The sequence below is a fragment of the Pogona vitticeps genome, chromosome 5, assembly GCF_051106095.1.
Source record: "Pogona vitticeps strain Pit_001003342236 chromosome 5, PviZW2.1, whole genome shotgun sequence".
Classification (NCBI taxonomy): Eukaryota; Metazoa; Chordata; class Lepidosauria; order Squamata; family Agamidae; genus Pogona; species Pogona vitticeps.
The window spans coordinates 23226214-23240594 of record NC_135787.1 but is presented as its reverse complement, the minus strand read 5'-3'; the positions used below and the strand labels follow the sequence as shown (position 1 = coordinate 23240594).

The 14381-nt window shown below is 40.9% G+C and overlaps 1 protein-coding gene across 2 annotated transcripts in view; it reads right to left on the bottom strand.

The window, feature by feature from the left end:
• The window catches only part of ARHGEF38 (Rho guanine nucleotide exchange factor 38), a 73125-nt gene that overhangs the window by 9829 nt on the left and 48915 nt on the right, over window positions 1-14381 (bottom strand). The window contains exons 8-13 of one of the 2 annotated variants that reach the window (XM_073001839.2): window positions 10162-10266; window positions 8676-8798; window positions 7155-7478; window positions 3984-4124; window positions 799-997; window positions 68-330 (exon numbers count right to left, since the gene is read on the bottom strand). In XM_073001839.2, coding sequence (XP_072857940.2) covers window positions 68-330; window positions 799-997; window positions 3984-4124; window positions 7155-7478; window positions 8676-8798; window positions 10162-10266 — 1155 coding nt within the window. The remainder of the gene's footprint in view (window positions 1-67; window positions 331-798; window positions 998-3983; window positions 4125-7154; window positions 7479-8675; window positions 8799-10161; window positions 10267-14381) is intronic. The other variant, XM_073001840.2, reaches the window with a different exon arrangement.

Here is a 14381-nt window from a genome sequence, read left to right as displayed (position 1 = left end):
ATGATTCCAGGTTGGCCTATAGCTCTTTTTCTTTTTCTTTCACCCTGAATAAGGAAATCATACTCACGTGTTGGTCATCGGCTTCATAGAAGCTATCCACTTCTGTCCCATTAATTGATGTCTTTTCACACAGGCTGTTATAGGAGGAGACGCTGCTGCTTCTCTTATGGCCAGCAGATTTCATGACGCTGTCATCCAGTTGCCGTGAAGAAACAAAAAGGCTGATGTTGTCAAAGTCGCCATCACAAAACCCAGGTTCTCCCGCTTCCTTTTGAGCTTTTGCCGGATTGTAGGGTTTCAAGAAGGAGGAATAAATGTATCCTTTCAAAACTAAGCATGGAGACACAACCAAGTGGAAAAAAACACTTTTTTTGAGAATTACACTTTTGCATTGAATTGCACAGGTTCAAGCAGCACGGTATTGGTTATATATGGATATTTTAAAATAAGGCAGTATTCAATAAACACTATGCTGCTATTCATCTCCAGGACATGGCCTGAGGAAGGTGGACTTACTGAAGTCCCTGTTGTTGGTAATGTAACTGCCCCTGGTCTGATGGCAGCAGCTCAGACAGCCCCCTCTCTTGGCATGGCAGCTCCATGTAGTGTCTGGGGAGGATGCTGGGGCATATTGTTGTTGAAAAGAGAAGTGTACATGTGCACATATACAAACATACATTTCACTCCACTTGCCTTAAATGGAGACAAGACACTGAGCTTACAAGGACACACCTCGGTTTTATAATCCGCATAACTAAAAGCCAGCTGCTGTTCTGGCTACCGTTGCCAAGAACTTACTTCCAGTGTCAACAAGCCATCTGCTGGTACTTCCAAAAGGGTCCTTCTGCTCTATCACAGCCACCACTTCTCCTTCATACAAATCAATATCAAATTCCTGGGAGGCATTGCATTTGCGCTTGGCTTGGTACAGCATGTCAGAGTTGTATGTGGATAGTAACATGGACCTGTGGCTTTCAGTCTGACGTGGAAATTCTGGCTGAAAACAAATCAAGAAGATATACGAGACAGATTTTCAGCTTCATTGCCCCCCCCCCAAGTTCATTATTTCCAGTGGAGTATTTATTTTATCTAAAATATTGTTACCTCACCTTTCTCCTTAGACCAGTGGTCTCCAACCTTGGGCCTCCAGGTGTTCTTGGACTACAACTCCCAGAAGCCTTCACCACCACCTCTGCTGGCCAGGATTTCTGGGAGTTGAAGTCCAAGAACATCTGGAGGCCCAAGGTTGGGGACCACTGCCTTAGACAATTGTCCTGACAGTTGTCCTTCTTTCCCTCCTTCATTTACTATGCAACTGGAGTACAGCTGAATATGTGCAAGACAGTTGGCAAACAGTTACCATGGCTGGTATCATAGAATCATAGAATAGTGAAGTTGGAAGGGGCCTATAAGGCCATCAAATCCAACCCCATGCTCAGTGCAGGAATACAATCAAAGCATATCTGCCAGGTACTTATTTAAATTTTTCCTGAATGCCTCCGGTGTTGGAGCACTCACCAGCTCCCAAGGTAACTGGTTCCACTGTCATACTCCTATAACAGTTAGGAAGTTTTTTCTGATATTCAACCAAAATCTGGCTTCCTTTAACTTGAGCCCATTGTTGCCTGTCTTGCACTCTGGAATGACTCAGAACAGATCTTGCCCCTCCTCTGTATGAGAGACTTTCAAATACAGTATTTGAAAAGTGCTACCATATCACCCCTCAGTCTTCTTTTCTCAAAGCTAAACATCCCCAATTCTTTCAGTCTTTCCTCATAGGGCTTGGTTTCCAGCCCTCTGATTATCTTTGTTGCCCTCTTCTGAACTTGTTCCAATTTGTCAGCATCCTTCTTGAAGTGTGGTGTCCAGAAATGATTGACCTTTCATGACTGTGGAACCTAACAAGATTCTGGCCAATGAGTCTTGCGGGCAGCTTAAAGTTAAATGCAGCCCACTTTGCTGTATATCTAATGAACGATTATTTGGTTATTAGTAATTATATTCCTCTTTTCTTCAAACCTTAGCTCATTTGCATTCCCTTGGATAGACATTAGAGTAAGGATATGAACCCAAGTTGTTATGGCACAATTAATATATTGTCCGCTGGAGCACATATGCTCACTTAAGCATTTCATATCAAGAAGAAATGACATCAATTACATCTTCCTTATTAGTTAAAAGTGCAAATAGTTGCTGACACACAATGTGGGGCAAGAGAAAGCAACAGAGACTGCAGAAGGAAGAGGAAGAGTTTAAGCCTTTCTTTTCCACAGTTCTCACAAAAACAAACAAAAATCTCTTCTGAAGTTGCTGCTTGTATTGGAAACAAATTTCTCACTAGTGGCAGTGTAGAAAAATGAACTCCAGTGAAGAAAGAGAAGCCTGCTGGTTTGTGTTATCGAAGTGGCTGATCAGTTAATGATCAGTGATAAAAATCAATTTAAAGGTCGCAGCCAGTGCAATAATGCAGGATTTGCCACTTGTGCGGCCATTATTAGTATGCACACAGATATCCTTATTGTATAGCTAGTTTATGCTTGTACAAGAGGTCTTTGATATCTCATTGCTGAAGTGCCATAAAAATCAACCAATTCATGCTCCATCTATGGCAGTGGTCCCCAACCTTGGGCCTCCAGATGTTCTTGGACTTCAACTCCCAGAAATCCTGGCCAGCAGAGGTGGTGGTAAAGGCTTCTGGGAGTTGTAGTCCAAGAACATCTGGAGGCCCGAAGTTGAGGATCACTGATCTATGGTACACGTGGTTTAATTCTACAGGATCCCAGGAAGGGAATTGAGGTCTGGTTTGCAAAACTGAGCTCTAGCTAGCAAACCCGAGAAGCTGTTAACATAAAACTGAGTCCACTTTTGGATAAAACTAGAGTTGCATTGTCATGCACAAGGGTACAGCTGTGTACAAATTACCAAAATGCACAGGATTTTTGTACACTGCAGATGGGTCAATGTCTTTGGGCTTACTTTTTTTTTACTTTGCAGACTCTGAGATTATTCTCCTATGAATAGTAATGTGAAAGAAATTTGCCTGCTTCTCCTATCTTAATGCACTCATCCTCCCTGCGTCAATTAAAGTAAAGCTTTTTGAAGTCATCTCCTCAATGACAGGGATATATGACAATCCATATCAAAAGGCCAGACATGAAAAACCAGTAATCCATAGATTATGCTATTTTATATATGGAATGACAAGTTACAGATATGGACAAGTAAGACTTTTGTACTCTTGTGGCTCTCTTGAAGGCAATGCTCTGCAGTAGACAGGTCTAAATCTGAGCACTTTTTCTAAAAAAAGAAACCACATGCCATTGCTATCAGAGGCATTTAGAGTCTTGCTCTGCAATAAAAAAATTGGAAGATTAATAAGTGTGACACAGATATTTAGAAAATGTATCTGCAGGCTCTGCATTTGCCATCTGAATGAAAGCATTTGTCAGCAGTCTAGCTAAGGGCTGGTGGAAATGGAACATTGGGGACCTTTTGGAGCAAAATGGCAAAACAGATGTGGCTTTGTTTTCCTTAGGATCCAGGGCTGCCCATTGGCTTGGGACCGAGGGGTCCAAACTAGACTTGGTGTGGGACAGCCATGAACATGATGTCCCACTTTTAAAAAACAAAATCAGCACCAGCTTGGGAAAAAGAATGAGTTATCCTATTCAGACCACAATTAACTTCTTTTCTTGGTTCCCTTCTCCTTGATCAACTCTGATCTGTCACTCCACCTACCCAAATCTTGGAGAAGGTACCTTTTCCACTACAAATTCCCAGCCAACTCGACCATGCAGGGAAGTTTGGGAAGCTGAAGTTGAAAAAATAGCTTTTCCGATCTCTGTTCCTGCCCTAAGTTGCCATTTGCCCTATGAAATAAAAACACTGGCTGTTTCACCATCTGCATCAGCTATCTCCTCTTCATACTTATCATGTTTACGGATCTGTCAAATTACATCACACCAGCATTCAGAGCTACAAACCTGCAAAGTGATGGGCTTCTTTTTTTCAAAGCTTAACTTTCTTTCGATGAATGTTATGTTGTTGTTTTCTTTAACAAAACCCAGGTTGTGCACCTCTTCAAGCACCTGATGCTGAACTTCAGTGATACTTGGAGAAGACGGCTGAAAATGTTCAAAGTTACATAATCAGTCACAGCCCACAAGAATCCAGGAATACTGTTGTGTTGCTTTTCGTAGTGAACCTGGTGGGCCTTAAAATGGGAGTTCCATATTTTACTTCTGGCAGGAATTCATTAGCAGAAAGCATTTCTACTTATCACTTCTCTATTCTGGCAAAGTTTCTGGGACTTGATTTCTTCAGGCATAGTGAGCAAAATCTCACATGTTGAATTTCTGATGTTTAAAGCTCAGGAGTGCTGTTAAATAAAATTGAGCAAACCGGGTGTAGTTTATGTCACACATCTAAAATTCTCATTGGCTCTGGTTTAACATGATGTGAATGAACCTAACCCTTTTCTGGCCTCACACATTTCCCTCTCGATAGCTAAGACAAAATGTTTGGAAGCTTCCGCTTTTGGTTGACCAGAGCAAACCATGTCACATAAATCTGATTCTGCCATCAGCTCGGGCGCTTAGAGCCAGTGAGAGATCACATCTGCCACCTCTCAGAACAGCAAGAGAAGGGTGAGGCCAGCCCAGTTTGTCCATCAGCCAAATGAGAAGTTCCAAGGTGACTAAGGATGATGGGAGTTACAGTTAGCTTTCCTCTTCCTTGCCAAAAGTAAGAGAACAAGGATACCAATGGCATGTAGCTCTGGAAACAAGAAATCTAAGGGGAACAAGTGCTGTGGCCCCATCCATTGGCTAAAGGAGCAAGAACCACAGATTGTTCTTCAACAAAGGCACACAGCAGCACAGGATGTTAACTTATGTTGAGTCACACCATTGATTAATCTACTCCAGTATGTTTAATTTTGATTCAGGAGTTCAGGCAAGATTCTCTTCCTTGACCTACCAGTAGATTTTTAAAGGACTGAATATGGGGTTTTCTGCATACGAAACATGTTTGATCTAACAGTGAGTTAAGACCATTACTGCAGTGGCAAATTCAGGAGTGCAGGTTTCTTTCACAATGGTCACACCATAGCTGCTCACAGCCATAGCGGCTCATACGCACATCTCTTGTATGGTTTTATAATAATCTAAGATTACTTACTCTTGCAGAGGTTTCTACAGGATTGTAGCCCTAAGCAAAAAATGCAGCAACCTGATTCTGTGCATGTTTGGTGGAAATCAAGCTGCATTAAGTGAGGCTCTCTCTCCTGAAGAAGGCTGCTGGCAGATGGCAGCTTTGCCCCATTTATAGGGAAATTGTCTCTGGCTCAGTAAAAATCAAATGACACTTTTAAAAATAATCCAGGTAGGCATGCTTTGAAACTGGGATTGCAAAACAGAATGACCTACATCCATGTGACATGGACCATAGTAAACTAGTAAACCGGTAAATCAGTGCCCTGATTTTTCTTCACCTTTTTTTGCACATTGTTCAAATTAAACAAGGAATAGTCATGGGTAGGCGGGTAGATATAAGGAACATGGCTCTTAAGAAAGGAAGGGGTCAATGACCCGCTATGACCTTGGATGACTACACTTATGTCTGGCGACCTTCCCATCAGCCTAGCCTGAACTGTACTGAAGTCACTGCTGATAGCTCTCCAGCATGCCACTTTGGGAAATATATGAAAAGTGGGCTAAAAATGCAGGTAAGCAAACAAGCAAACCATGGTCCAATTTAATTAAGCTTAGTTTGCACAAACTCACTCTATAAAGCATAATTTGAAACTGGCTTGTTCACAACTAACCACAGTTAAGATGTCCACAGTATTATGGATTCAAACATCACAGCAAACAGTGCATCAAAAGCAGAAGCAAACACTTACAAAAGCTCCTCGAAATCATGTCAGAGTATAACAGGGAGAACATCCAAACATGGGAGAGACTGACTTCATTTTACATGAAAACATCCTTCCCCCTCATGTGGTGCCATTCATATGAATTTTCCTATTCTGACTAAGGATAATAGGAGTTACAGTATAAAACATCTGCAGGGCTCAAGGTGGAAGAGTGCACTGGATCATAATTTAATGTGACATCTGTGCACTGCCATTTTATAATACACATATACTGTGTTGTACAGGTACAGCATTGTACAATGCTGAGCTAAAGAAGAGGGGGAAATCCAGACAGGTGGCACAACTGAAAACCTGGTGGAGCCAGTTTAAAATTGATGCCACTAGAGTGCAGTATCCACACGCTGGCACAGCTGTGCTACAGGAAAGACTGTGCTAAAAGTCATGTTATTTCTTAAGGAAGGGAAGGAGGGGCAACCCTACAGATACATGATATTTTAGCAAGCCAAGGTGCCCCCTTCTGTATCTGTTTAATTCCATTTGATGGGTATATTGCCTTGGTAGGAGAACTGTGTTGCATAATCCTGAGAAGTGCAAACACTGAAGGATAACTGTGTTCCGTTCTGGGATTTAGGGTATGGAAAATTCATAAAGTCTTATCAACATTTCTAGCTGTGGAACCTCTCTTTAATTCCTCATTCAATGTAATTGTCACAGTGTTTTTGTTTTTAATGGTAAGGCTGTGACAGACACGGATGTTGGCAAGTCCAAGTCCCAAGTTTGAGTCTTTGATACCAAGTCCCAAGTCTGAGTCTTTAGTACCAAGTCTCAGTCTCGAGTCCCTATTAAAAACATCCTTTTTTTCCCTCAGAAAAAGGGAAGGGATGGGTGGATTCCTAGTTGTGAGTTGAGTCCGAGTCATTGAAAAAACAAAACAAAACCCATCTTGAGTCCAACTCGAGTCACCAGTGTGACTTAAGTCTGACATGACAGTGAGTCCCACATCCCCGGTGACAGAGATATATTCCTTTTAATTATTATATAGTACAGGATAGCAACTATTTTGAACAATAGATCTCAGAACTGATCAGACAGCGTTGTTAGTATCCACACTAGCTGGGAAATATTGAGAACTGCAGTCCAACAATAAGTAAACCTTCCTCACTTTATTTACTGTGCGATTCTGAGAGCTTTAGTCCAAAAAAAAAAATCTTTTCAGTGGTGTTGTTTCATTATCATCATCAAGAACAACTCAGTACACATGTAACTGTAATCTACTCACTGGTACGAGGGATTCCCCTGTGGAAAAGGACTCCAGCGATGATGACATCATATCCCTCAAGAGGTTAATGAGGCAATACAGGCAATTTGTCACGATTCTCTTTGCTGCCCTGTTAAACCTCTGGAGTTCTTCCACGAGCTGAGCATTAAGGGCCTCATATTCCCTCCTGGCAAGATCCATTTCGTCCCCTGGCATCTTTGGTGTATGGGAGCTATTATAGTCTAGCAGTTTGTCATAACGTTTCTGGATTAGCTTTTGAGGGCCTAGAAATAAGGCCTGTAGCGCTGAAAGGGGAGACAGCACCATCTTGTCCAGTTGATTCGCCTTGAGGTGAATGTATGGGTAAGGCAGGAGAAAGAAAGCCAGAGCATATAAGAGTCCAAGTCAAATAAACATCCAGCATTCACTCACTAATTACTATACCCCAGTTACGTACATGAGAAATTAAGAATGAATGAATCAGAGGATTTAGCTGTGAGCTTATAAGGCTTTTCCCATGTTACACCCACCAATTTGTCTTAAGTAAAAGTTGAAAATGACTCTTAAAAATATCCAGTACATTTTAGTAATACAGTATAAAGTAGACTTATGTAAAGGGGGGAGGGGGAAACAGGGCTCAAAATTTATTTTCTTTTATTTATACCCTGCTATTCTTCCCCTGCTGGGACCCAAGGCAAGTCGCAATATGACTTCAAAACCACAAGAGAGACAGCTAAAATAGAGTAAGTTATATTACTAAAACACAAATAAGCAACTTACCATATTAAAACAAACACCAAATTTAAAAGCCATTTAAAAGAGGAGAAAGACATTTACGTATTCACTAACTTGATGACCTGTCACAGCTTTTCTTCTAACTTACTTCAAAAGCAAAGCAAAAAGCAAAAACCTACTTCACAGGGTTGTTGTGAGAATAAGTGAGAGGGTCTACCACATTTTTTCTCCAATCCTTCCTCCAAAGAACCTACAGTAGGAAACTTTGCATCACAACAAGTCTGTGAGGTAGATTAGAGAGAAAGACATTGCTGGTTCAGGTTCATTCCTGGTTTGGGGCCTAAACAAAGATAATAACAAAGGCCCAAGTTTACAACTAGCATTTTAAACACTATAGCATACTACATCCAGGCCTGAAGGCTAGACCAAGTGAGGTGGCCATCTCAGATAGCAGATTTTAGGTTTTGTGATGAGGCAGCAAACCTGTTCCATTTTTCTTTGGTGTATTTTTTGCCACCAGAGATCAGGGAAAACACTTATGGAATTACTGGAGCCAAAATTATGGTTAAAGTAGACAATACATTTAACAAGTGTTTAAGAAACAGTGTTCATTCAAGTGGTTAAAGTCTTTTGTTTGTGATAACACCTGCTTTCTCTCGTCCCTATATCTTGCATTTAACTGTGTTTCCTTTTGTAACTGTACACTGAAAAGTAAACATGAGCTTCTTTTACAAGTCTGGCTGTCAGAGTCAATGCAGAGAAAACAGAGATGGGCATGAACCTTGAACTTATGTGTCTTGAACTTACAAATTCTTCATTGCAGTTTTCGGCATTAATCCTTGTCTTTGGAGAGCCAGTTTCATCATTCTCTCTCTCATACAGAAGATCTTGAAGTTCTGTTACAGTTTGTGCCGCCAGAGGACTTGAATCCTAAAAAGAATTAAATGCACAGAAGAGAAGAATGTGAAAATCACACACATACACAAATGGGCATAACACAATAAGCAACTGTTTATGTCAACCATGGCTTGCTCCTTAAGCCACAAACTAAATTGCAGGTAAAATGAAACAAACCCTGGTTTATAGTTCCCATTCCTGGTTTGTTTCTGTCCTGCTTCTTGTGTTAACTCTGTTTCCAGGAGAAGACTCAGGAAAAGTCAAGGACAAGCCAGAATTGCAGGTTCAGGCATCACTTCAATTTATAGCTTTTAAAAAACAGCGTCATTAAAACAAACCTTTTAAAGTTCGCTGGCACCCTAAAACTTTTTAAAAAATCTTTATTGGGCTTAAGATTTTGCCTACCATAGCCCACTTTGCCTGTTATGTCCAATGAAGTGAGCTACAGTATAGAAATGCTTATACCTCCAAAACAAAAGGATGTGTAAGCAAACAAACAAACTTCTCCTTAAGTTGCTACAGGCCTCTTGGGTTTTTTGTTTGTTTGTTTGTTTGTTTGTTTTTTGCTAATGCACGCTAGCATAGCTGCTCTCTAGAAAGTTTAATAAACTGGCCAAAATCCTGTTCCATTGTCATGGCAGGAATGATGCCATTGGCAATAATAGGCTTTTGCAATTAAAAAATCCAAGTTTTCTTTTAGGTTGCATGTGATTTTTGTCTGATATTTTAATTAGCAATAATCTGCCACTGCTGTTGAAGTCATTCTTGTTACACTAGCACAACTAAAAACAGGATACTGGCCCATGGATTCAGATTGTAATTTATGGCCGGTTTACAAACTATAGCTTGACAGCAGAGATGGATCCACCCGTCACAATAAACCTGATTTGATCAAACTTCATCTTGGCTTGTTGTGATATACTGTGGAAATCACTACTGCTGTTGCCTAATATAGTAAATTACACTAGAGCAGGCCCACATAATCAATGAGTCACCACCTCTGTATCTTCCATTGGTAAAAAGGGGCCTACTCTAGCTGAAATTTACTAGCTAAAATAAGTTACAAGAGGCATGTTCAGATCAATGAAACTTACGGAGAAGTTGGCTGCTAAATCCCCACTCATTCAGTGGTCCTATTTTAGTGCAACTATGCTAAGCAACAGAATTTCAACCTTCCATATGACATTATGTTACTTAAGAATTCATCTTTGAATTTGGTATATAGCATTTTTAAATTTGAATTTTGACAAAATAACTTCCAGTGGATGCAAAGAGAAAGCTTTCAGAGTTTGCGGCAAGATGCTTCAGCTCCAACTTCAGATTGAGTTTCACAATCACTCAGAAGTAAACTGTGAGTAGTAAGTGAATTTTTTAAGGATTACTCCATTATACTCACCTCTAGGTATTGCAGAAACAATGAAATATTCTTCACACAGAGTTTGATTGTCTTTTCCAAACTTCTGAATAGCTTTTCCTCTTTATTAAAAGTTTCATCTTTCACCTAAAATGTATAATAATACTCTAGTTCAGATAAGAATGTAGACATGGATAACTGAGAGAGCACTCTTAATCATATTAGAAACACTGAATAAATGCCACTGTATTTTTTCCACTGGAATTACAACTGCATCTTCGTGATTTGAAAACTTGTTGCTGTTATACTGTGGCCTTAGTTGATCACAAAAATAAAGTGTAGCCTATTGATATGTGAGCACAGCCTGTGTAAACAGGAAGTAGAGATGGGTACAAATTGAGTTCTATCACTTGGTACGAATCACGTCACTCAGCACTACAGGCTCCCCATGTTTCCTCCCTTCACCTTCCAGCTGGCTGACCTAGTTAGAGTCTGCCATGTGCTGCTAGGGTCCTCCTACACTGACAGCAGGCCAGCGTAGGCAGGAGCTTGGGCAGCCCTTCCCCGCCTCCTCTGGCAGCCAACCACTCAGACAAGGAGGCAGGTTGGGGAGTCTCCCTGTGCAGCCAATGAGTAGTTGGATGCTGGAGGAGGCAGGAAAGGGCAGCTTGAGCTCCTGACCTCACTGGCCCACCACTGGAGAAGGATCCTGGTGGTACACAATGGATTGTAGGTGGGCCAGCTGGCTGGGAAGGGTGGTGGGAGGAAACATGTGGCACCTGTAGTGCCACACAGCACAATCTGTACTAAGTGGCACAATTCAGTCCATGCCCATCTCTGACAGGAAGCATACACCTTCCTCTGCCTCTTCTCTGCCACAAATGACATCTTTGCAAAGAGCAAGTTGTCAGCTGTGTTTCAGTTTTTGATTGGCCACAATTTGTTGCTTTATCCCCTTTCAAAGAAATGGTCATTAATCCTAGTGAAAGAAGTGCAGGCAGGAAAAATCATTGCACAGATGATTGCACACATTGCTGGGTGACACCTAGTTGCACTATGTATGAAAAGGATCTAAACGTCTTACTAGACAAAAAGCAATGGATTTTTCAATTCTAGGCTGCAATGACATTCCTATGGTGTCCAGGTTATGGAAAATAATATGCCCTCAGAAAAGAGCCCTGAGATGTTAATGGGTAAAGCAGCACATTCACAGACCCCCTTGCATTAAATCCAGCATTCATGCATCTTGATTAGAAGTCAGAAAAGAGAAAGAAAAACTCATGCATTTGTTAATACAACCACTGCAAACCAGGTTAGTTTAAGGGTGCGGGAGAGACCGCATGGCTCACGTAGCTCTGTCCTCCAAAAAAGGGTGTGTGCAAGGGGTTTCCCTCCCTCCCTCTTCCTGCATTTGCTGCCTGGGGTGGTTTCTTCACTCTACCTAATAGTAAGATAGGCCTGCTATTCTGTCATGTGATGATGAGTTAAATTACCTCTGAAACACAGCCAATCATCTCTCAGTTGAATGTTCTCAGCTAATGATCAAGGAGACATACAGTAGATTACACTCTACCAATCATTCCTCTCAGGTTATGATAAGTAAAATTATCAAAATCAATGCAAGGATCTGGTTCTCCAACAATATACAGTATTTGTACTGCATTAAAAGTAGCAGGCAGGTTGGACCAGATGTAAGTGATGTTATCAGATGGATGTTTAGGAAACAAATCAGAGGAGACTGTCAAGGATTCTCTCCATGTCCTTGGAAGCCTTGTGTTCTTCCAGCTATGTTCTCTACTAGAGATGGGCATGAATCAGAAAAATGGTGATTCATTTTGATTCATGATTAGTCAAGGTCGATGAATCATGAATTACAAATTTATTTTTTTCCTGATGAATCAATGAATCAATTTGTCAATTCATTCGTTAATTAAAAACCCTATAATATGGCCCCCAAACATCTAGAAACACCAAATTTGCAAGGAAGCTTCCCCTGACTCTCTTCTAAAAGCCCTGCAAGTTTGGTGAAATTTGAGTTTCAGACATGTGAGTTACACACCCACGAAGAACTCTTGCAGGAAAGTTCCCTGCACACACCTAGACACACACACACACAAAACACAGAAAAGCTTTTAGTGACTCTTCTCTACAATCCCTCCATTTTTGATGGAGATTAAGTTAGAGATATCCAAGTTTTATACCCTCAGGTCCCTCCAGGAGAGTGTCCTTTAGCAGCAGGCTTGGAGAAACCCAATCTTCACCAAACTTGGAGGGATTGTAGAGGAGAGTCAGAGGAAGCTTTCCTACAATTTTGGTGTCGTTAGGTGCTGGTGGGGGGCACGTGGGGTGTTCTATAGCCAAATGAATCAATGAATCAATATATATGAATTGACAAATTAGCATTTGTTTTGCCTGAATTTGGTTTTTTTTTTTTTTTAAATCATGCCCATCTCTATTCTCTAAGCTTCACAGACAAATCTCCTCATTATACTGGCAAGAATTCAGCAAGAAAGAGTGCTTGGGAGCAACTGTGTCAATCTGTAAGTGGTAGATCCACATTGGAAAGCCAAATGCATACACTAACCCAAAGACGACTTTAACCCAATTTCAAAAAACCCAATCCAGCTATCAATTCATTTTCATGGTATAACCACACTGTAAATTCTTTAAATTGAGTAATCCAAAATTCTAGCATATACTGAAAGAGGGTTAGCCAAATGATTTTTATTTATATGTGTGTTTGTGTAAAGGACTGGGATTTGGACGATGTGGGTTCAAATCCCTTGTAAACCATGGAACTGAATAGGATGTCCTCTGGCCAGTCAATCTTTCTCACTGTAATCTACTCCACAAGGTTGTTGGGAGGATAATGTGTAGAGGAGGAAAACTTTGTATACCACCTTTTGCTCTTTGAAAGAAAGATTGGATATACAAGTAACTAAGTAAATAAATGCACATATAAATTGCAACCAGTTTGTCCAGTGAATTCTGCACGTAGGCGCCCTGGGGGGTGAGAGCAGGGCTATTGCATGACTGGAACTTCCCTGGAACTGATAGTGGGTGTGATTACACAGGGAAATAGGTCACAATTTGGACCACTTGTGGAGTGGCCCAGTGCAATCTATTTCCCAGTGATGCATGGGAAAATATACTCCAGCCCAACCCCAATCTGTATCCAAGTTGGACTTTTTGTAGGGCGTTTAATTTTCAGGGACAGGCTGGAGTAATTCCTCAGCAGATGAGGTTGTTCTGTGGCTTGTTGCATCAGTCCCTTCTAGTCAGATGAGATGGGTGGATTTCATTGAGCTACTCTACTGAGAGATTACTGTTCTGGGCTGTTTTTCACAATATCACTCTTCTGCCCAGAACAGGTACTGGAATGTTGTTCTGGGGGACATTCTAGATCAGCCCCCGCTAGATGGATGGGATGAGTGAGTTTTGTTGGTTTGCTCTGCTTGGAAGTCACAATTCCAGGTTGTTTTGTGGCAACATCAATGTTCTGCCCAGAACAAATAGTGGCATGTTGTTCCTGGGAGCATTTTGTGGTGGATTTCATCATTTCCCTCTAGTTGGATGAAATGGATGAATTTTGTTGGGCTACCCTACTCAGAAATCACCATTCCAGACTTTTTTTAAATTCAGTATTGATTTTCTGCCTCAAACAAGTATTGGACTGTTGTTTCTGAGGATGATTTGTGGTTTGCTGCATCCATCTCATCTAGTCACATGTGTGTCATGAATTTAGTTTGATTATCCTACTCAGAAGTTGCCATTCTGGGCCACTGTGTTCCACTCTGGTGGGTTTAGGAGCAATAAAACGTCAATGAAAGCCTAATTATTTTTACGTTTGAAGTCTAAAGTATTGTTCTGATGCCTGTCCATTGCTTGTCACTATTTCTGGCATCAATTTTTATTTTGAAGTCCCCATTCCACCCTGTTCTATTCCATTTTGACTTTTACCCAGCCCTATTTTTCTTGTACAAAACCAACTTTATATTTTTAAATGTCATTAATATGGCAATTTTGTTGGTGCACTAAGTTACGGATGAAGCATTTTATGTAAAAGTAAGTTCAGATCTGACATGAAAATAAGTATTGCACACGTCACATTCTTCCCTTTTTTAAAAAAACATCTTCAAATTTCTGCAAAAATGTTGTATCTCTGGTTGGAACGGCAGCTTCTTTCACAGCTAGGCAGCTTACAGCCCTGCTCACTCTCTATGATTAGTTCCGGGAAGCCACATTCATTTTTGTATGCTGTC